At 40.6% G+C, this 24,393-nt stretch overlaps 1 protein-coding gene across 1 annotated transcript in view; it reads right to left on the reverse strand.

Annotated features, from left to right (window-relative positions):
* Positions 1-603: 603 nt before the first annotated feature.
* SULT4A1 (sulfotransferase family 4A member 1) overlaps positions 604-24,393 on the reverse strand; it is a 45,275-nt gene continuing 21,485 nt past the window's right edge. The window contains 6 exon segments of the mRNA XM_067558984.1: positions 604-2,344; positions 8,887-9,025; positions 9,585-9,679; positions 14,695-14,821; positions 14,931-15,011; positions 18,390-18,520. Of these exon segments, the coding sequence (XP_067415085.1) occupies positions 2,232-2,344; positions 8,887-9,025; positions 9,585-9,679; positions 14,695-14,821; positions 14,931-15,011; positions 18,390-18,520 (686 nt within the window). The 3' untranslated portion in view covers positions 604-2,231.

A 24,393-nucleotide genomic window follows, 5' to 3' on the forward strand; every position in this document is an offset into this window, starting at 1 on the left:
AAAGAAATGCTTTGGGTGCCTAACTCCAGGAGAGGGTTTGTGGCTGAGAATCCCAAGTGGAGACAGATGCCTGCATCCAGCCCAGATTTAGATGCCTATGTCCCTGAGACCCCTCTCAGCATTTTCTATTGGCTAGCCAAGGCTCAGGCTCACTGGCTTTTGTGCCTCCCATTCTCAGATGCATAGCTCTCCCCAGGAATTGTACACCTGACTCAGGGCTGTGAATTCCACCGTGTGGCAAGGTACCCTACAGTTAGGCATTGCAACTCTGAGCACTGTAACGCCTAAGTCTCTTTGTGGATTTAGCCCCAAAACCTTAAACCAGAGCTTACGTGCGACTTATGTGGGCATGAACCTTGAACTAGCTTTCTGCACAAGGGTGAATTTCAACCAGTAAGGCGAGAAAGGGTCATGATGTAGGCAAGAGCAAGTGTAGCCATGAGCCACTCACCTTGTTCACAATCCTGAAAGCAAAACTATAACATTCAGGAGCTATTTTGCATGTGCATCTGGCCTTTTGATACTTGACAAGGACAAAACGATCTCAAAAAGGAGACACTTTTCAATCTGCAAATGTTAATGAAACAAATGAGCAAACCACCATGCATGGAACATGTCTTTATTAAACACGCAAGCAAGCACAGAAGTATAGTGTGTAGTGCTTAATATTCATACAGTACTAAAAAATATAAAAATAGAAATAAAATTTCACTGAAAGCAGTTTCACTCACAAATATACAAGGAAAGGTGTTGTCAAGCCACATCATGCCATGCCACTTGCCAATTGCTGTATTGACAGGTTATTCTCCAACAGAATCAAAATGCTAAAATCTGCTAGTCTTTCCTCACAGCTTTTGGTGAGATGTACTGTAAGGCTAGCAAAATGGACCTTCTGCAGCTGAGAACCTAAAAATACAAATGTAATTAACTGAAGGATCAAAGATCCAATAATTCTGTAGAATCTCATTGTCATAGAAGCCTGTGCCCAGCGATGTATGTAACTGCCCACAGGCAAGTTAGGAAAATAAAAAGACTTAAAAGAAATAAAGTCGAATCCTGATTATAATTCAGACTATTAATGGCTGACAGTCAGTTACTGCAACTGTATTCTGCATAAATACTATCACTTGTGTTATACTCCCATCTGCTGGAGTATCCTTAAAATCTCTTCTTCAAGACCTGCTAGTTTATTTACGTATTTGTACCAGCATGTACATCCATCTTCAACTTATATCTGAATGGATCTAGAAATGATAAAAATACTAAGTTCCCTCAATTCCCATGATTTCAATGAGATCTGATGGTGCACAGTATCTGGCAGAAAGCACTCCTTACCTAAGAGGATCATTCTCAATGGGTGAAACTCAGACCTGTGCAAGAGACCAGCATGTGCCACAGAAACCCTGGGAGAAATTGACTCCTAACCAGCACAAGCCCCATGCACCACTTAAGTGTTACTTAAACCCTATGGTGAGGGCTTGAGTGACACTTAAGTGGTGAACAGGCCCTTATGTTGGCCGTCCTCTTCACAGGGATGAATTTCATTCCCAATTAATACAGCCAGCTCTTATTAGATATAAGAGCATGTCTGCGTGGAGTGACAACCACAGTTATGTTTCATAACAGAATCTGTCTTGCAAAGTATGCCAGCGAATGGTATCCACTCAGAAATCATACAAATAGTGGAAGTGTTGATATTAAAGGAAACCCCCATATTTATCCATTATTAGTTTGGGACAGGATTGTTCTGTCCTTGACATTCCAACTATAAAAATAAATGTGACAGCTAACCCCTGAGATCATTCTAGCATACAGTTTTGGCCTGTTACTGATTTCCCTCTGAAATAAATTATTTGGTTTACTGAAATTTATTTAGGTTTCCAGTGAAAAGCTTCTATAAAATACATTAAATAATCAATGTGGGGCTGAAAAAAGTGTACATTCTAGTTGCATATATGATACATACCTTATACTTATATAATACATTCCATAACAGCTGAGTATTCTTGTATTGTCTATGAAATTCTTGCATGTTGACAAAGGATTAAAACACTGAAGGATAAACAGCTGTTTAGGATCAAGAATAATAGTGTTTCCTATGGTTTACTTAGATTTTGTTTGTTTTTAAGTCTTGTTACACATAATAGCTACAGTAGTTTGTCCTGCAGGTAATAAACGAATGCATAAAGCACTTCTAGCTAGTATCTGGATATTGTATGCATGCATATTTTTTATAAATAAAAGTCAAACGTGAGGTCACACTTTCCCATCTTCTGCTTATAAACTAAATCAAATTTCTCATTCATTGACACAGTGAAGATGTCTTTCCATAGCCCAACTCGGCCTGAAATACAGAGAAAGAACATAAGTCAGATTAGTGATATGATGGTTTTCTAAAATTACATGTCTGATAATATGAGGTACTAGGCACCTCCTGTAAACTGCAGATCAACCTCTAGTCCAGTGTTTCTCAACCTGGGGGTTGTGACAGTTCTAGAGGGGTCGCTGGTATTGGGGGTGGCAAGAAAGGCAATTGCCTGGAGCCACAGGGGCGCCATGAAACTAAGTTACATGCCTCAGCCCCGTGGGGGTGGGACTCAGGCTTCAGGGGTACAGTAGTTTGGAAAGGTTAAGAACCACTGCTCTAGTCTCATTTACTTCAATAAGACTTGGGGTGCTCAGCTTTTGCAGGAGGGGTGATTCATTCATATACCTCAATAAATCCCACTGAAGCATTCTAAATAGGTACCACATTCCTTGGGCCAGTCATCTGCACAGTGGTGAATTTTATCCAGGAAGCATTCATCCCCTTGCAGGATTTGGCACTCTATCTTTAAATAAGAATAACGGGTACCAAATTTCTTTTGAATATTATTACAGTAGAATGCTAATTTTATAAACTAATTGGAGATTGAGGAGTTCATAATTTCACATCTCAAAATTACTGTAAGTCTAGTGCATACACTACAGTAGTGTGCATGGCAGTGCTTAATTTGCACTGGGGCTTGCTGGGGCTCAGATCATAGCCCGGGCAACTCTAGGCTCCCAGCCAGCAGCTACCACTCTCCAGCCACCCAGCTCTGAAGGCAGCACTGCTGCCAGAAGCAGCACAGAAGTAAGGGTGGCAATACACCATACCATGCCATCCTTACTTCTGCCCTGCTGCTGGTGGCAGCACTGCCTTCAGAGCTGAGTGCTCAGCCAGCAGCCGCAGCTCTCTGGCCTCCTAGCTTGAGCCCCAGCACCTCTTTCATTACAAATTAAGCACTGGTGCACAGCCTCGCTTTCTTCTCATTCTTCAAATCACTACAAAGGGATTTCCAATGCGCTGAAGGCAGCGGAACAGGAAGGGATGTTCACTGTTTTTCATCAACACCACTTTTATTATGTGATTTCTTTTTTCCTGTCAGGAAAAATGGTTCTTATAACAGGTAGTTCAAAAAATTGGTGTTCATAAAATAGAGGTTTAATTATCCCCTTTTGAATAAGGGATGTATTTACATGGTCGCTGAAACTTCATCATATATTGGTGGAAGAACATACCCAGAAGAGAATAAAATAACACTGAAGATTGTTAAATGCTTTTACTTTATGTTCAGTTGATGTATAAAAGGTGCTTATGATTGTACAAATACAATGAGGCAATTTCTCAGAGATGAGTATCTAAATTATGCCTACAAAAATATGCATCCAGGTTCTCAGTTTGTGCATATAAATATGAATTGTGCATGAATAATGAGTGTCTGCATATTTTCTGTGGGTGCACTTTAGCCATCCATGTTTGAAAATTTGGCTCCTTGTATAAAATATTTTTACTGTTCTACTGAATCCAACTAATAAAATGACCTGAAAACAATATCAAAATTGCCAGTCAAACATTCCAGGCCTTATTCACCATTGCGTCATTCTGATTTGATGCCACTTTAACTCAGTCAAAATCAACTGGAGTAACATAGTGTTGGGTCAGGCTCATATTATATAATTAATCCACCATGGTGTTGGGCGTTAGAAGGCCTGATTCTCTTCTTACTTACATTGGTTTAAGTGAAGATTAGCTCTATTAAAAGCAAGGTTGTTAAACTACTGTAACAGGGAGGAGAATCAGGACAATGCTACCACAGAACTTAATCATATTAACAAGACCAAAAATTACACACAGGGGACCCAATTATGCATTTGATGTAAATGAGAAACTCCCAGTTAATTTAATGACAGTTGCTTATATTTTGTAGCTACATAATTGGATCCAAGGACATAATTATCCGTGAGCTTTGTCAAAAAGTTAGCAATGAGTATCTCACCAATTGCACAGTGACTTGAAGTGAAATTAGTTATTACACATGACAAGTGTCATTCTGTGAAATAAACCTTTCCCTAGAACCCCTCAAAATATAATCCACTACTAGACTTTTCATTTTCAATCCCCTAAAATCAAGGCTTTGAAACTGACTGAAAATGTTTAATCTGACAGCTTTTGGCAAATAAGTGCTGGTACTAGCTTTCCTGTGTCAAACAGGGCAGTTAGTACTATTAATAAAAAACATTCTTGCATTCACAAAAGCCAGGTATTGATTTCAGTTGTGCTCTAGCAATAAATATGGGACAAATACAGTACACTGTGCAACATAAAATCATATGTTATCCTTTAGGTAATAAAAAAGGTTTCTTCCTTTGTCTAGATAAGAAAAGCGAAGAACCTTGTTATTTCTGAATCTCTCTAATGATATCTTATGGACAAATTACAAGTTTTATAAAATGAATGTACGATAGTGTATTTTCCTAGTAACTATCTCAACCATATAGAGTGATAGCTTATCAAAAAGTCACCCACCTGGTTTATCATTTGAATCATGCAACTGTGTAATTTATGATGTGATATGAAGCAAACATAAGTAACATAGCTAATCAAAATGCCCTGCTTTCACAGCAGCTCAGGGTTTTCTTCAGAGTAAAGATCAATGTGCTAAAAGAAAAAAAAATTAAAGAACCAAAATAAAGCAAAATAATAACATAAATGTAGTTGATGATAAATTAAAAATATTTGGAACAAATTGCAGTAAGCTGTTGTGTTATTGCTACCATTCTACATCACATAAATGAACAGAGGAGAACAAAACTGCCATTAATGAAGTTGCATTTTGAAGGAACAAAACATTGCAAAAGCCAAAGACAGCAATCAAAATGAATTCAAAACAAAATTTTAATAAAAAGCAGACAGCAAATAAATTACCAGGTGTTAAGTTGGCTACAGTTGCTCCCTTCTCTATCATAAAATAAGAGCTTATGTATAGAGCCTAGCACAAAGGGCTACTGATCCCTGACTGGGGCCTGTAGGGTCTAATGTAAAACAATAGATAGCAGCAACAGCACCAGGGTGGGATCACGAAGGGCAGACCCTCACACTGCACCTGTTCGTCTGGATGCCATGCAGACAGGTTGGCCTGCAGAGAAGCTACTTTGCACTTCCATTTGAGGACTGACAGGTTGCAGTGTTCTCACCACAGCCCTGCTCTCTGTCCCCATGGCTGCCATTCAAAAGGCCAGTGAAACCTCTCTCCGTAGAAGCCGATCAGGGAGCGAGGAAGCAGCAGCACCAGCGCTATGGCCCCATCCCTTGCCTCTGCTCAGCTGTTTAGCCACAGCTGGGGATGAAAAGGAAGGTATGACTGCCTTTATCTCCTCCTCCTACTCCCCCCGCCCTCTGTGAAACTGGATGGCCAGGTCAAATTCTAACTTAACTATTCTATTGTACTGAAAGCCAGTGTGTGAACTGGCAGAGGAACTGATAGTATCTCTGCTCTGTTTTCCCTCCAGGAGAGAGATCATGGCTGTGAATCCTAAGCAGGAGTTAGGTGCCTAACTCCTTTGAGGGGCAGGGTTTACACCACACCCCTCTTTTTGCCATTTCCGATCGGCTAGCTTAGGTGGCTCCTCACAGTGTGCTGGCTTTTGTGACTGCCGTTCTTAGGCACCTCACTGTCCCCATTCACTGTACAGGGAGCCTGGGTGCCTCTGTCAGGGCTGGAGATTCCAGTAGGCAGCAGGATGACTAAAGTTAGGCATCGCAATGCTAAGCCTACGTCTCCTTTGTGGGTCTAGCCCCGTGGATTTTTTACAGTGAGCTATCTTGCCAGTATAGACAGAACCTGCACTGGGGCAGGGAGGAGGAGGGAGAAGGGAAGCTAGTCCTTTATCTCAGCCAGCTAACTCATGTGAAAACTACAAACTGCCTTCTCTTCACTAGGATTGTACCTCATTAGTTAACTTGAGTTAAGAATGCATCGTTTCCCACACTGAACACACAGTCTGCGGCAGATAAGAATGATTTTCATACCTGTGTTCAGACAGGGGAATGGAGGCACACAATGACGCAAGGTCGCAGAGCAAATCAAATACAGAGCAGGGAATAGATCTCAGGAGTTCTGATTCCCAGTCTGCTACTCGAATGACAGCACAGCACAGTGATCCACAGCAGTAATCCCCAAACTGTTTAAGTCGTGCCCCTGCTTTCCCTTAATGTAATCTGCCCATGCCCGCTCCCAGGAGCCATGGTCAGGAGCCAGGCCCAAGGCTGGAGCTGTGGCTGGGGCCAAGAGTAGGATTGCAGCTGGGTGGGGGGCCCACAGCAGGGCTAGGAGACGGCACTGCAGAAGGGAGCTGGGGTTGCTGCTGGGAGCAGAGGCTGCGGCCGGGGCCAGGAGCGGAGCTGCGGTCAGGAATCAGGGGCAGGGCTGAAGCTTGAGTGGAGCTGGGGGCAGAGTGGGGCTGAGTGGCGCTTCCTCCCCACACCCCATGGGGCCTGGCCCAACCCTGCCGTGCCTCCCCTGAATGTTCCTCCATGTCCTTCTAGGGGGATGAGCCCCACAGTTTGGGGACCACTGCTCTACAGTATATATGGTATCTTTCCATGCCAGGCTTTCAGAATAACAGATTTTTCAGATGAAAATAAGGAGCTGCCTTATAAAGGCAGTTGTTTGTAAAGACTGATCACGTGCTAACGTCATGCCAATATTCAACAAAGGCAAGTGGGATGATCCAGGTAATTGTAGATCAATTAGCCTGTTGTCAGTCCTGAACAAAACCATGGAAAAGCTGATACAGGATTTAATCATTAAAGAATTAAAGGAGGGGAAATAATGCCAGTCAGCATGGCTCTATGGAAAATAGATCCTGTCAAAAAAGCCTGTTTTCATTCTATGATGAGACTACATATTTGGTTGATGAAAGTAACTACGTAGATGTAATATACTTACACTTTTGTAAGGCATTTGACTTAGTATCACACAACATTCTGATTTGAAAAATAGCACTATACATATCAATACAGCATTCAATACATGGGTTAAGAACAGACTAACTGACCGATCTCAAAAAATAGTTGTCAGTGGTGAACCATCACTCAATGGGGATGTGTCTAGTGAGGTTCTGTAGGGATCGTTCTAGACCCAGTGCCGCTCAATATTTTTATCAATGATTGGGAAGTGAACATAAAATCACTGCTTATAAAATTGTGGATGATACAAAGATTGGCAGAGTAGTAAGTAATGATGAGGACAGCTAGTCATACAGAGTAATCTGGATCACTTGGTAAACTGGGCCCATTCAAGCAAAACGCAAGATCACACATCCAGGAACAAGGAATGTGGGCCATACCTATAGAATGGAGGGACGATATCCTGGGAAGAAGAGACTCTGAAAAGTGAGTTCCCAGACCAAATTCTGACTTCACTATCCTATCGTTAGCTATCAGTCTAACAACTATCCTATTATGCCCAGTGTGTTGCTGTGGCAATAAGGGCTAACGCTATCCTTGGATGTATAAGTAGGGGAGTAGTAAGTAGGAGTAAGGAGGTGATTTTACATCTGTATTCAGCATTCTCTGAGGCCAATATTGGGATACTGTGTACAGTTCTGGTGTCCATGTTTTAAAAAGGATGTTGAAAGATTGTAAAGGATGAAGAAAAAGCCACAAAAGTGATTTGACGGCTGGAGAAAATACCTTACAGTCAGAGACTTAAAGAACTCAATCTGTTTAGCTTATCAGAAAGACGGCTGAGAGATAAATTGATTACTATGTATAAGTACTGTCACAGGGAGAAAATACAGGGTACCAAAGAGCTATTTAATCTAGCAGATAAAGGCATAACAAGAACCAAGGGTTGTAAGCTGAAGTCAGACAAATTCCAGTTAGAAACAAGGCACACATTGTAATCAGTGAGGGTGATTAACAATTGGAACAAGCTACCGAGGAAAAGGATAGATTCTCCACCTCTCGTTGTCTTCAAATCAAGAAGTTATGCTGTTGTGGAAGAGATGCTTTAATCAAACACAAGTTATTGGGCTCAATGCCGCAGTAACCGGGTGAATTTCTATGGCCTGTATTATACAAGAGATCAGACCAGATGGTCTAATGATCCCTTTTGGCCTTAAAATCTATGCAGTGGTTATCTTTGCTGCTGCTAGACGTTCATCTCCCTGTTACAACCAGGTTGTGTTTTGATTGTTTTTCTTTTTTCAGTTCAATGCTTCTTTTAGAGTGAAATTTATCACTGATATAAGCAGAGACAACACATTTAAAGTAAGTGGGGTTGCACCCACTTGCACCACTGGTGAAGTTGGCCCTATCTCTTTAAAATATTTGTAAATGTGAAATGTTCACCCTGGATGTTTTTATTTTCTTTTAAATCACTTTCACTCCTTCTTTGTTCCAATACTAAATGATCAGAGTTCATATCAGACTAATGATAATTTTCCCTAGGTTGTTTCAAAAACATTTTAGATCTAATTAAGGACAATAATTTGCCAACACATCCTGGACGTTATCAATCCATCACCTGTCCTTTTGTAATGTCCATCTTAAGAAGTCAGTGTGTATATTACACATACCCCTGCCAACTGGAAGGGCTTCTGCATTACAGCACTGGTCAATGAGTTGGTGGCAATGTTCCACCATGGATTCCAGCTGTGCTTTGTCATAAGAAACTCCCAAGAATCTCACCAGCTGCTCAACCATTGTTGCAAGGTCCTGTAAGAAAATATTTAAAAACAAGTAAAAGTTAATAGATGTCAAGATTAAATATACAAATGCGAAAAATGTGCTACGGTGGAGTTAAGGTTGCAACTGCAAAATAGCATCCTGTGCTAGTGCCTTTCCTGAATGTGAAAGTTGAATTCCCCAAACTCAAATATTGGAAAACCAGCAAATGCCCAGAGGCAGAAACATAGGTGCCTAGGAAACCTTAGGTGCCTGCAGGGCCTGGCATCAGTTTTGTGGATCGAAATGGAGCCAAAACTGAGACTTCGGTGCCTAAACCCAAGACTTAGGTACTTCCGTCTGGTGGATCTGGCCCTAAATCCTTATTTAGGCTCTTAAATAAATTATCTGATTTTCAAAAAGTGCTAAGCACTTCACAGCTTACATGAAAGACGGTGAATGCTGCTGGGATCAGTGCTTTGGAAAATTAGGCCACACGTTTCAGAACTTAAATATAGACTTAGGAGCCTGACTTTAGACTCCTAATTTGATTAATCTGAATCACGAACAGTATCAGGCTATAGAAAATTATTTATAATATCTGGTTTACCTTGTGCATATCTTCATACTTGAGGAAAAGTACATTGGAGTCCATGTGATGTTGCCAGAATTCTTGCACATGCTCAAACCATGAACCATATCCTACTGCAGAGACAGAGGACATTATAACGGACAAGGAATATGATCAGTATTGTTATGACTCCTTTTTGAACAGGAACAACTGAGGAAAATAAGTACATCTGAATGACTGAAGCACTTTATACTTCCAAGGGAATTTTTTTGTTTCTGCACTGTTTCTATTCCTAACAAGGAACATCCCCAGAATAAAGTAGAGTCTCCATCAGTGTTGATTAGATGTTAACACCTTCACAGAGAGCTGACTTGCTCTAAAGGCATGTTATTATGGCTATGATTCAATACAAAAGCCAACTGTGTTGCATGATGAGCACTCTTTTGAGTTCAATAACACTGATGTATTGCTCATGAGTTGAAAGGGAGCCAGCAAAAAAATGTTCATGTAGATTCCCAGTCACTATGCATATTACTGAATGGGAATGAGAGGACATTCCTGCAGTTTACATGTCACACTATGGTCCACTTCCCTTTCACTTGGCCACATTCAGCAGAAAGTGAATATAGCATGGAGGGAGAGTAGTATAGATGGTCTAAGAAACCATTATCCACATTTGATAAAGGATTCCTCCTCACTGCTTTCCTACATGCAGTGCAATTCCTAGAGCAGATCAACCTTTTCTTCCTTACTTAAGAAAGTATCGAGGAAATGGCTCTATACATCCTAATGTTGTTCTGGAAACAATAGTGAAAATCAAAAGTAAAAATCTATAGCCAGGAAATTCTACACACAGTTAAATCTTTCCCAATGCCCCAAAATCTAAATTTACTGTCTTGTTTCTGTTGCTTTTAAATTGTCTAGAAGCACTTGTGCTCATCCAAAAGAATATCAGTATTTAGGGCCAGAACTTTATCTCACTTACACTGGTATAAATCCAGACTAGATCCATTGACTTCAGTCAATTTACACCAGCGTAATAAAGATCAGATATTGGTCTCTACAAGACAGTTACACTGAGAAAAAAAGTATCTTTTGCTGCTAATATTACCAGAAGAGAATATATTTGGGTACATAATCCAAGAAAAAATACATTCTGAAAATTCGTTCATTTGTTATTAATTTGTCATCTATCACAATTCCGAATGATACTTCAAATCATCATGAAGTAGAATCCGTGCAAAACAGGTGAACATTTTCCCAAGACATTTTACATTAAAACTTCTTGTCATTTGATTAGGGGGCAATTTTCTTTTCAAATTATATTTTCCATGAAATTCAAAAAAGTAGCTATATAAAATGAGCCAATATTCCATTTCTGAACTTTGGATTCTGAAGCCACCTTGCACTTGGAAAAGACTCATTTTAATTTGATAATGGCCTCATTTTTACCGTATGAAGAGGCCATTTTTCATGTGAAAAAATCACACAACACAGGTAATTTTTGAGCAAGAGAGATCCATTTTCCAAGTATGTAATAGTATGTGAAAAACTGGCATTTTGAGCACTCTTTCTTGTTCTGACTATTTCACACACCTCTAAATAAGTGTTTACAATTAGGGTTACAAATCAGTTAAGCAAAAAATATCACACAGGACAGCTCAATACTGGCTGCTGCTAACCCAAGTCAGGTGGATTTGAAGGTGCAGAGCAGCAGCCATTTAAGATAGTGCTGACATGGGTTACCATTATCTGATCTGAGGAAAGCCCCGCAGATTTTCAGGGGATGATGCCACAAAGTGAGGATCTTCTCTGACTTCATCCCCATGCCCTGTAACTAAAGAGCCAACATGAAGAGAAGGTGTATGGAGGGGTTTCCACAGAGTCAGGAGGGGAGAGGGATGGAGGGACAATGATGTCATGTTGGCTCAGTCCTTCTTCCTCCAGCAGAACTCTGGCCAAAGGAGCAGGTTTTCTGCTCCTTTCATTCCCTCTCAGAGAAAAAACTGAGTGCATGACATGGTCCTTAGTTAAATTTATTACATTATAAAAGGCCCCATTTGCACAGGTATAGGGACATAGAAAGTGCTGTAATGCACCTCTGTGGAATGTTCCCCTTTCCACACCCCATCTCCATTGAAACTCCTTCACAACGCTCCAGTGCTCCAAGTTTGGATGGGGCATGTTGGAGATGAAATGGCACGGACAAAGGGTAATTCGCCACCTCTCCTCTCATCCAGCTGCAACCCACAGGAGAAAACAACAATGGTTTATAAAGCCTGTTATTAACCTTTTGTGACACTGGGCCAGAAAGGCTAAGCAACTTTGCAAGCTGCATGGCCCAAATCCAACCTTTAAGACATATTAAAGGAAAATACAAATGGTAATGAGGGCCATCCATGCCTTATAAGTAGACTAGAGCTTTGAAATGCAAGTGTTGATAGTTATTTGATGTTGTTTACCTATATCTTGTTAGAGATTAACAATGTAGATAGATTGCTTTCCTGTCTATTACGATTGTTCTATTGATTCAGAGACCAAAATGGAATATTTAACATTTCGATTAACTTTGGGTGTAATAATCTAATTCTGTATTTCTCTTTGAGATTTAAGTAAACTGTCTATTAACTGTTTAATGAATAGTTACCAATGTGTATCCAGGAAATAGGTGGTTACTTCAAAGACACAAGAGATTACCTATTGTTCACACAGGGAAACACTTGCTGACAAAAGTCTGTGACAGCCTGATAAAAGACTATAAAAGAAGCCTTGGATCCAATCCTTTTTATCTGAAATCTGTCCAAGCTTTGTCAGGGAAAGTTTGGATTGCAAGATTGGGATCCCAGCACCAGTCTGGAATCGCCCTGTTATTTCTCATGGAAGAAATGATAAAGACTCTGTACATGGACTATATTGGTCTTCATTTCTGCTTCATTATTCTGGACTGGATTTCTAACAAGGAAGCTTTAAACAAGGACTGCTAAGCCCCAAGCTGTTTGTGTAATTTCCAGAAACTTTTTGCAAATTAAGAACTTTGCAACTCAGTTATCATCTCTACTTTGAAACTGAGCTAAGAACTTTATATTCATGTGTATGTATAATGATCTTTTAACCATTACTCTCTTTCCTTTTTAAAAAATAAATATTAGTTTAGTTAATAAGCATTGGCTTTAAGCATGTATTTGGGTAAGACCTGAACTATTCATTGACCTGTTTGGTAATGTGTCCTGTCCTTTGGGACTGGTAGAACTTTTTTTACATAGGATGGATAAAGATTTTCAGTAATCTCCATCATATTTGACTTGGCTATCTGGGGTACTAGCCAAAGGGCTGGATAACTTTACAGGAACTGTATTTTTATCTTCTGAATGACCAGAAGCTGCTTGTTGCTGGCTTGGTATAATCTTAGGGAAGAAAAATCACCGGTATTTAGGGGTTTGCCTGCCCCATTCTTTGCAGTTTTGCCCTGTTTAAGCTAGCTCAGTGTGGCTCCCATAGAGGCCAATGTCACACCTCCACTGGTTCATTCTTCCTCCGTATGGAACCCCGCTTTAAGATCACAAGGCAACTGCATCCAATGACTCCTTCAAAGTTCAACTCCAATGGAGGCTTGCTGCCTGAGATCCACAGATTCTGAGGGTCAATCTCTGGCTTCTTTTTTGGGGAGTACTGGAGACAAAGCCACCACCCTGGAAGAATTCCTCCAGAATTTACTCTGAGAGTTGGACTGGCAGACTTCCTCTCCCCTGCATGGGGCATGTCCTTCTAAGAGTGTTCCTTCAAATGGAACCATCAGCTGCAGTTCCTCCCAGACTATGCTAACCATACTGCTCTTCTATGAAGATTGCTATAGGACAATGGTTGCATCAAGGACTGATGCAAATCAGTCATATTGTGTTTTTACAACAGACAGAGTGGTTATTTTGAATAAATAGCTACCCTGACTTTGGGTGAGTCAGATAAACCAAAACATTAATCTAATTTGCTCTGTCAGACTTATGTAATTTAAAGAGGCTTTTTCAGACAAATATAATTAGATGGATACTGACTGCTAAACTTTCTCTCCCACTACTAAAAAGTGTATAAAACTATTGGCAAATGTCTTAAAGACATCCCATGGCAAAACCACAGGGTTTAGTCTTTACTGCAACAGTTAGTCTGAGTTGTACACTTGAGCTACTCCACAGAAGTTAGGCTAGTTCAAGTGAGAGCAAACTGAGAGTGCCCACACTGCAAAACAACCCCAGAGCTACACAGTGAGCACCCAATGAGCTGTGCTAACTGGAGCTGCTCCATGATGCATCCCCACTGCATTACCAGCCTGAGCAGCAGCAGCACCGAGTTTCAACCTACCTTTTGTGGGGGGCCAGCGAGCTTGAGCGTAAAGCACTACCCACCTAGAGATTTTTGTGTGTGGATGGGAGTCAGATTAGGGACAATACTCAAGCCATTGCTCAAGCTGACAATGAAGTATAGACATGCCTATAGAAACTGCCGTCATGAAACAGGCCATCATGGTCCAGCTTATCTGGTATCTTGTTTCCAACAGTGGCCAAAGCCAGATATTTCAGAGGAAGGCATAAAACCTCCATAATACCCTTAATTTTACAATACTTAATACCCTTGATTTTACAATACCACAATATAACTAGTGTGTGCTTCACTACAGATAGGCTGAAGGGTATTCCCACATAGTGCCTGAGACTACGACAAAATCTTTCACTCTTTATTTGAGCCCAATCCTGTGGGGAGAAAAGTGACTCACAAAAGGTGACGAATGGCCTCAACTTGCTAAGCAATCTGATTGATTTCAGTGCATTTCCTATAAGGCACCCAGTACATTGCAGGATTAGGCTCTAATTGACCTTAATGGGAGTTTTGCGTGAGTAAATTGCTGCAGGATTGAGTCCATAGAGCCCAATATTTCAATCTGTGCAATGTTTAGATGATGTGTCCATAGTTTGCATCTACATGGAGAAATTCTACAATGTGAATCCATCCAACATTAGATTAAAAATCAGTTTGCAATGCTCATAAAACAACTAAAATATCACCAGAAATGTAATACTATACAATAATAATATATGAATTGCAGAGGTAAAAATAAATGGAAAACAGATTGCATCACAAACAGAGAAAAGTTCGTTACATTTGTCATTCATAAACCTTCGACAGAATTCTTGAAATGTTCCTCTGTAGCTCATGGTTCTTAGGGAGCGGTGAAACTGGTAATAGGACACTACCAGGTCTTTGGGGTTGCGAGCCATGTATATTACCTATGAAAGTGAAAACAATCCATCTTATTAAAAGGGTATTTCCTTCACATCACAAACCATGCAAGCACCAGCCAGTGGTACAGCTACTCAAACGCTAATTCATTTTTACCTTGGAATCACCATTATGGAGGTCTGAAGGCAAAAACCGATATGGTAGGTGGCTTTTTATGAGGCGAGGAGATGTGAGCTCCTAAAAGAAAATGGAAGGAGGAAACATTTCTTACTGCAAATAAGTTGGCTGGCATTTCTTCCTAAATTGTCAAACTTAAGGTGTCCTTACTGCACTGCTTTACATTCAGGAAATCACTGCTCAGATGAATGAGGATTCAGGGCTAAGAATTTGATCATCGTGTGCATGTTTTTCCAAATGTCACAAGTTAAGATAATGAGACTTTTCAGTCACTGGTCATTTGCAAACCTCTTACATTCTTTTTACCATTGGGTTTTTCAAGATGGGGAGTGGGATTTTCAGAAGCGCTCTGGGTCAGGCTATCTCTGCTCCCATTTAAACTAATGTGAATGGGAGCAGAGTTAGCCAGATGCAGAGCATTTTTGCAAATTCCACCCTAAATTTCTTCACTAACATTTTTCTTTATTTCAATCATGCAGTTTAAAGTACATTCAGAATTAGGCCCAGGCAAAGCGCTCAATCCAATGATTTATCAGTGTTTTGTCAGTATTTTAAAAACAGAACATTTTAAATCATAAACTTAGAGATAGTTACTATATTGGTACTTGAATAACCTGCTGGCAGTTAAAATCATAGGGATTCATGTTTTATAGCGGTGTTATCTGCAATGTAGCTATCCGTATGCAATCTAACACTAAATTCATTCACTATTATTATTTGTATTGTGGTAGCTCCTAGGAACCCTATTCATGGACTACGGCCCCATTTTGCTAGGTGCTGTACAAACATAACAAAAAGATGGTTCCTGCCCCAAAGAGCTTACATTCCAAGGCCATGTCTACACTACAGGCACTACAGTTACATAGCTACAGTGCTGTAGCTATGCCACTGTAACCTCATATTGCAGACACAGACTACAGCAATGGAAGAGGGGGTTCCCCAGCGCTGCAGGAACTCAACCTCCCTGAGTGTTGGTAGCTAGGTTGATGGAAGCATTCTTCAATTGACCTAGCTGCAGTTACACTGGGGGTTAGGTCAGCATAGTTACTGCACTCAGGGGGGTGAACAGCATAGCTATGTTAAACTAAGTTTTAAGTGTAGACTCATATACTTTAAGATCAGATTGGACTACCATGATCATCTAGTCTGATCTCCTGCACAATGCAGGCCACAGAACTTCAACCACTCACTCCTGTAGCAGACCCATAAGCTCTGGCTGAGCTCCTGAAGTCCTCAAATCATGATTTAAAGTCTTCATGTTACAGAGAATCTGCCATTTACACTAGTTTAAATCTGCAAGTGATCCATGCTCCATGGTGCAGAAGAAGGTGAAAAACCCTCAGAGTCTCTACCATTCTGAGCTGTGGGAAAATTCCTTTCTGACCCCAAATATGGCAATCATTTAGACCAGGGGTCCCCAAATTACAGTCCGCAGGCCGCATCTGGCCCATTGACACATCTTGACTGGCCTGCTCCCCCCTCCCGGTCCCCCTCATTCACCCGCCCCTTTCCCACATGGGCCCAGTGCGCCGCTCCCAGCCCCAAGCAGAGCCACGCAGCGGCCGCTCCCCCCTCCCAGCCCCGCCCCTTCCCCTGCCCCTCTTCCATGTGACGTGGGTCCAGCTGCTCCAGCCCACCAAAACAGCAAGACTGAGTGGTGTGACCCTCACAGCTGAAAGTTTGGGAACCCCTGATTTAGACCCTGAGCATGTGGGCAAGACCCACCAGCCAGACACATAGGAAAGAATTCTCTGTAGTAACTCTGAGTCATCCCCATCTAGTGTCCCATCAGCAGCCATTGGAGATATTTGCTGCTCACAGTCACAGATCGGCTACAGATCATAGGCAGTCCCATCATACCAGCCCCTCCATAAACTTATCAAGCTCAGTCTTGAAGGTAGTTCGTTTTTTTTTTGCCCTCACTGCTCCCCTTGGAAGGCTGATCCAGAACTTCACTCCTCTGATGGTTAGAAAACCTTCATCTAATTTCAAGTCTAAACTTCCCAACAGCCAGTTTATATCCATTTGTTCTTGCGTCCACACTGGTACTTAACTTAAATCACTCGTCTCCCTCCCTGGAATTTATCCCCGGATGAATTTATAGAGAGCAATCATATTTCCCCTTAGCCTTCTTTTGGTTACGCTAAACAAGCCAAGTTCTTTGAGTCAAATCTCATAACGTAAGTTTTCCATTCCTCACATCATCCTAGTAGCCCTTCTCTGCACCTGTTCCAGTTTGAATTAGTCTTTCTTAAAGATGAGAGACCAGAACTGCACACACTATTACAGATGAGGTCTCACCAGTTCCTTGTATAATGGCAATAACACTTCCCTATCTCTACTGGAAATATCTCACCTGATGAATCCTAGGCTTGCATTAGCCTTTTTCACGGCCACATCACATTGGCGGCTCATAGTCATCCTATGATCAACCAATACATGCAGGTCTTTCTCCTCTTCAGTTGCTTCCAACTGATAAGTCCTCAGCTTATAACAAAAATTCTTGTTGCTAGTCCCTAAGTGCATGACCTTGCACTTAGCACTATTAAATTTCATCCCATTTCTATTGCTCCAGCTTTCAAGGTCATCCAGATCTTCTTGTATGATATTCCAGTCCTCCTCTGTATTGGCAATACCTCCCAACTTTGTGTCATCCTCAGATTTAACTAGCACACTCCCACTTTTGGTGCCAAGGTCATTCATAAAAATGTTAAATAAGATTGGTCTCAAGACTGATCTCTGAGGAACTCCACCAGTAACCTCCCTCCAGCCTGACAGTTCACCTTTCAGTACAACCCATTCCAATCTCCTCTTTAACCAGTTCCTTATCCACCTTTCAGTTCTCAAATTAACCCGTGTTCCAAAATTTGACTAATAATTTTCCATGTGGAACTATATCAAATGCCTTACTGAAATCCAGTTAGATTAGATCTACTGCATTTCCTTTGTCTAACAGACCAGACTTAAAACACTAGTCCTCATGACCACTTCTCAAGGGTACATGGCATCTTGTGCAAAATATTCTGTACCCTCCAAACCACCATAGAGAGATCCAGGTGTTTGTCTCTCACCCACTCCTGGCACAAACTTCTATGCAGATCCAGCAAGGTGAGGGAGAGGCTAGGGAACAAACCAGAGCTACCTGATTTGAGTCACCTCTACTTACATAAGGAAAGGGCAGAATTGGGCCCTTTATATTTAGAGCACTCCCACCGAGGCATTTAGGTCACTGAATAACATATCTAAAAACATAACAAAGTACAATAAAACATTATAATACATTAAAAAAAAAAAACAATAAAATTCTGAATCATTGAAACAAACTGAGCAGGTCGCGTGATGAAAAGGATAAAATAGTGGGAGAAAGGGAATAATGATAAATATGGGGCTAAAAAAAGCACCTGAATGCTGAAAGACTTGCAGTTAAATCAACTGTACCTTGATGATGTCCAGACCAGGCTGAGGGTACTCTAGGACTGGAAGTTGTTCATCTATATTCATTAATCCAATCTCATCGGGGTCAGCTCCCTGACTCACCAGATATACCACTTCCTGTAGCAAGCCTGTGCCTCCAAAGATAAACCAAATAACAGAAGAGAAGAAATTGTATTATAGTCCTTATTTAAACAGAAACATCTGAAAGGAAGACCTACACATCAAATAATGATAACTATGTCCTTGAAAGTTTTCTAAAAACTAATGCTATTGTATCTATCCCTCCAGCTGTGTTTTAAACATAAGATCTCCTTTAAACTAGATTTAATGGGGGCAGGTGACAAAAGCCCACAGGTAAGTCAAAAACATGGAGACCTGGGAGAAGGGTTGGAATCTGGCAGGAGCATGGGCCATTATAGCAGGCATAAGGAAGAGACAAGAGAGAACATATGGGGGGAATCAAATCAGGATCTTAAATGCCTGTATACTAATATGAGAAGTAGGGGAAATAAGTAGGAAGAATTTGAAATGTTAGTTTATAAGCACAACTATGACATAGCTGGCATAACAGAGACTTGGTGGGAAAATACGCATGTCTGCAATATTGGTATAGAAGGGTACGGCTTGCCCAGGAAGGACAGGCAGGGAAAAGAGGGAGGAAGCATTGCTTTATATTTTAAAAATGTATACACTTGGACTGAGGCTGAGAAGGAAATAAGAGACAGACTTATTGAAAGTCTCAGGATAAGGATAAAAGGAGTAAAAAACAAGGGTGATGTTATGGCAGGGGTCTACTATAGACCATCTAACCAAGAAGAAAAGGTGGATGAGGCTTTTTTTAAACAACTAACAAAATCATCCAAAGCACAGGATTTGGTGATGATGGGAAACTTCAACTACCCAAACGTCTGTTGGGAAAATAACAGAGCAGGACACAGATTATCCAACAAGTTCTTGGAATGTATTGGAAACATTTTTTTATTTCAGAAGGTGGAGAAAGCTATTAGGGAGAGGCTGTTCTAGATTTGATTTTGACAAATAGGGAGGAACTGGTTCAGAATTTGAAAGTGGAAGGCAGCTTGGGTGAAAGTGATAATGAAATGGTAGAGGTCATGATTCTAAGGAATGGCAGGAGGGAAAACAGCACAATAAAGATAATGGATTTCAAGAAGGCAGATTTCAGCAAACTCAGGGAGCTGATAGGTAAGAACTCATGGAAAGCAACTCTAAGGGGAAAACAGTTCAAGAGAGTTGGCAGTTTTTCAAAGAGACATTATTAAAGTCACAAGAGCAAACTATCCCACTGTGTAGGAAAGATAGGAAGTATGGTAAGAGACCACCTTGGCATAATCAGAAGATCTTCAATGATCTGACACTCAAAAAAGAGTCCTACAAAAAGTGGAAACTAGGTTGAATTACAAAGGATGAATATAAACAAATAACACAAGTATGTAGGGACAAAATTAGAAAGGCCAAGGCACAAAACGAGATTAAACTAGCTAGAGACATAAAGGGTAACTACAAAACTTTCTACAAATACATTAGAATCAAAAGGAAGACCAAGGATGGGATAGGCCTGTTACTCAATAAGGGGGAAAACAATAACAGAAAATGTGAAAATGGCAGAAGTGCTAAATGACTTTTTTGTTTCACTTTTCACCAAAAAGTTTAGTAACAATTGGACGTCTAACATAGTGAATGCTAGTGAAAATGAGGTAGGATATGAGGTTAAAATAGGGAAAGAAAAAATTAAAAATTACTTAGACAAATTAGATGTCGTCAAGTCACCAGACCTGATGTAATATATCCTAGAATATTCAAGGAAGTGACTGAAGAGATATCTGAGCCATTAGCAATTATCTTTGAAAAGTCATGGAAAATGGGGGAGATTCCAGAGGATTGGAAAAGAGCAAATATAGTGCCAATCTATGAAAAGGGGAATAAGGACAACCCAGGAAATTACAGATGTGTCATCTTAACTTCAGTATCCGGAAAGATAATGAAGCAAATAATTAAATAATCAATTTGAAAACACCTGGAAGATGATAAGGTGATAAGTAACAGTCAGCATGGATTTGTCAAAAACAAATCATGTCAAACCCGATAACTGTCTTGGACAGTGTAACAAGCCTTGTGAATAGCGGGGAAGTGGTAGATTTGGCATATTATGACTCTAGTAAGATGTTTAACACCATCTCACATGACCTTCTCATAAACAAACTAGGGAAATACAACCTAGATGGAGCTACTATAAGGTGGGTGCATAATTGGTTGGAAAACCGTTCCCAGAGAGTAGTTATAAGTGGTTCACAGTCAAGCTGGAAGGACATAATGAGTGGGATCTCACAGGGATCAGTTCTGGATCGGGTTCTGTTCAATATCTTCATCAATGATTTAGATAATGGCATAGAGAATACACTTATAAAATTTGTGGACGATACCAAGTTAGCAGGGGTTCCAAGTGCTTTAGAGGAGAGAATTAAAATTCAAAATAATCTGGACAAACTGGAGAAATGATCTGAAGTAAATAGGATGAAATTCAATAAGGACAAATGGAAAGCACTCCTCTTAGGAAGGAACAATCAGTTGCACACATAAAAAATGGGAAATGACTGCCTAGAAAAGAGTACTGCAGAAAGGGATCTGGGGGTCATAGTGGAGCACAAGCTAAATATGAGTCAACAGTGTAACACTGCTGCAAAAAAAGCAAACATCATTCTGGGATGTATTAGCAGGAGTGTTGTAAGCAAAACATGAAAAGTTATTTCACTTTACTCCATGCTGATTAGACCTCACTTGGAGTATTGTGTCCAGTTCTGGGTGCCACATTTCAGGAAAGATGTGGACAAATTGGAGAAAGTACGGAGCAACAAAAATGATTCAAGATCTAGAAAACAGGATCTGTTAGGGAAGATTAAAAAAACTGGGCTTGTTTAGTCTGGAGAAGAGAAGACTGAAGGAGGACATGGTAACAGTTTTCACAAGAAGGAGGCAGAAATATTGTTCTCCTTAACTCTGAGGACAAGAAGCCATGGGCTTAAATTGCAGCAAGGGCGGTTTAGACTGGACGTTAGGAAAAGCTTCCTAACAGTCAGGGCAGTTAAGCACTGGTATAAATTGCGTAGAGAGGTTGTGAAATTTCCATCATTGGAGATTTTCAAGAGCAGGTTAGACAAACACCTGTCAGGGATGGACTAGATAATGCTTGGTCCTGCCATAAGTGCAGAGGACTAGACTAGATGATCTCGCGAGGTCCTTTCCAGTCCCACAATTCTATGATTCCCTGAAAAATGTCCAAGTTATTTCCTTGAGTGATTTAAAATTTAAATATAAATATAGTTCCCAGCACCTTTAATCTGAGAGTCTCATAGCATTTCACCTACATTAGTGAAAATTCATAACATAAATGTGAGGTAGGTTATATATTATCATCTCCATTTTAGAGATGAAGAATTGAGTTACACAGAGATTGTCCAGGGTCACACAACACATCAATGGCAGTAACGGGAACAGAACTGAGACACTATCCCCTGTTCTAAACATTAGGCAACACTACTGCTTTGTATACACACTGAGTATGCAGTGCAGAGTTTTTGATCTTGTTGTAAGTTGAAAATGTATTGTCAATTAACTCATATTAACTACACAGGAGCTACAAAGGTTTGTTTCTGGTAGTGGTTCACTCTGGTGAATTAACTTGAATTACAACCGGATCAAAAACTCTAGTCTAGACAAGGGTTGAAAGCATTGGCCCTTCCTCTTTCAGTTCTAACGTCAAAGAGTGTCTTCTCTGCAATGGTAGCTGGAAAAGTGCAAAATTGGATGCTTAAACCTTATCTTATGCACGGCAATCACTGAAGTGCTCTATCAGATGGACTGGAACCTGTCATTTTCAACACAGGAGGAAAATTAGTGAATTGTCTATTAGGATTTCTTAATCCCAAATTAAGGGGGGTAAAAATCTCAAACCCATCACTGCTGCACTTTAGGAGGTTGTTTAGTAAATGCATGAATGCAGGTGGTATGAAATCATAGTCTGAGATGCACATTTCTGGGAGTTACTTTTCAGAATGAGTCATGTAAATGTCAAGACTGATGAGACCCATTTCACCTATTTACCTGCCACCTGAGTTCAGGGTAATTAGAATGACTTGGAATATATTATATTAGTATATATTAATATTATTAATATTATATAATATATTATATTATGAACACCTATGTCAGTGACATAAGAACAGCCTTACTGGGTCAGACCAATGGTAAATCTAGCCCAGTGTCCTGTCTTCTGACAGTGGATGAAATGCCAGGTGCTTCAGAGGGAATTAACAGGTAATCATCAAGTGATCCATCCTGTCAGCCATTCCCAGTCTCTGGCAAACAGCAATCCCTGCCCATCCATGAACTTATCTGGTTCTTTATTGAACCCCATTACAGTCTTGGCCTGAGGCACTTGATGCGGGGGAGAGAGGGGGGAAAGGAGACAATTACCTAGGGGCCTGGTAATTTTAAGGAATCCTGGCGATTTTAAAAGGGGCCCGGGCAATGGGTGGCAGGGTGAAAGCTTCCCCTCCATTTACATCATCTCTTCAAACTCTTAACTCCACTCTGCATTCTACAGCATAGCAGGTATTTTTATACATTAAAATTAATATACATATGGCACTTTGGTATCAGTCCTTGTTACTCTATGTCCTTATTAAACTCTATGTCCTTGTCCTTATTAAACATTTATGACAGGAGACATCCTGATTCTCTATAATCTATTTCTGTTTTCCAAATTCCACTTGCGGACAAAGATGCTGTTACAGCAACCTCAATCCACAAGAAGAAAATGTATACTTGTTCAGGGACAAACATTAGCACTAGTCCTTTGTAAACGTCTCTCTTCTCTCACTCAGCTACTCTCTATACAAACAAGAAGACACATTCATAGTACTCATGTGAATTTGGGTTGGTAGGATTAGTGGCAGGGACAGCCAGACTCTTGAATTCTGCAGCATGCTCCCCGTTGACCTTGTGGCTAGTCAATCAGATAACTACAGGGAGATAATTCCCATTAGGTACCCTCTGTGTCTGCTGTTGTACAGCCATGAGGGGAAGTAGCCATTGGCAACATAGAAGCCATGCCGCTAGGGGAGAAGAGGATCAGCAAGCCAATCAGCCTCCATGGGTCTCTTGAGTTCTATATAGATCTTGAGCCACTCACTGGTGTAGGAAGTTACATTTCCTGCCTGTTCCTTGATGGGGTGGGTCAGCAAACCACACTCTCCCATGGAACAATGATAAGGAAATCTGAGTTTAAAAAAAATCAGTGTTTCAGTCCCATTTATTATATGGGCTTTTTTGCCAACATATGAGGAAAATATATTCTTAGTAATTGTAAAAAATGTATGAGAAGTTGTTAGCTGTTTAGAGAGATTATTCTGGATATCACAAGGAAGGAAGTGTGGTGGAGGAGCAATGCAGACAGTTAACAGTGCTAACATGTGAAAGTGAGAGGGTGGATCAAATGTACTTTTCTTAGGAGACCAGTTGAAATAGGTGAATTTCATTAATAATAATAATTAGCACTTCTGTAGTGCTATACATCTTCACACCACTCTTCACGCACCAGCTGACCTCATGACATATCTATCCCAGTCTTACAAATTTAAAAATGGAGATAGAGAAGTCAAATAGTTTGTCTCAAGCCAAGCGTAGAACTCAAAAGTCCCTGGCCCCCAGGTTTTCATTAAGGATGCTGAACCATACTTCTCTTGGTCATGAACATTCTGCTGTTTTTCATTCTACTTCTCCAGGTGCTGGGCCTGAATCTCATTCACACTAACACTCATTTACATTGCTCTGGGCTTTCAGGACCTCAGTGTAAATGACAATTAGATCCCTTTTATTTAAGGGAAAACTCGCTACGAACACTGAAGTCTGCCTCTCCCTCAGCACTAATCCAGCACTACCTCTCTTCACACCCCAAAACTGCCATGTTTGCACACACTTATACATGCTT

This window comes from Emydura macquarii, unplaced genomic scaffold (genome assembly GCF_026122565.2).
Source record: "Emydura macquarii macquarii isolate MOO-44397 ecotype Brisbane River unplaced genomic scaffold, CSIRO-AGI_Emac_v2 contig_2205, whole genome shotgun sequence".
NCBI lineage: Eukaryota > Metazoa > Chordata > Testudines > Chelidae > Emydura > Emydura macquarii.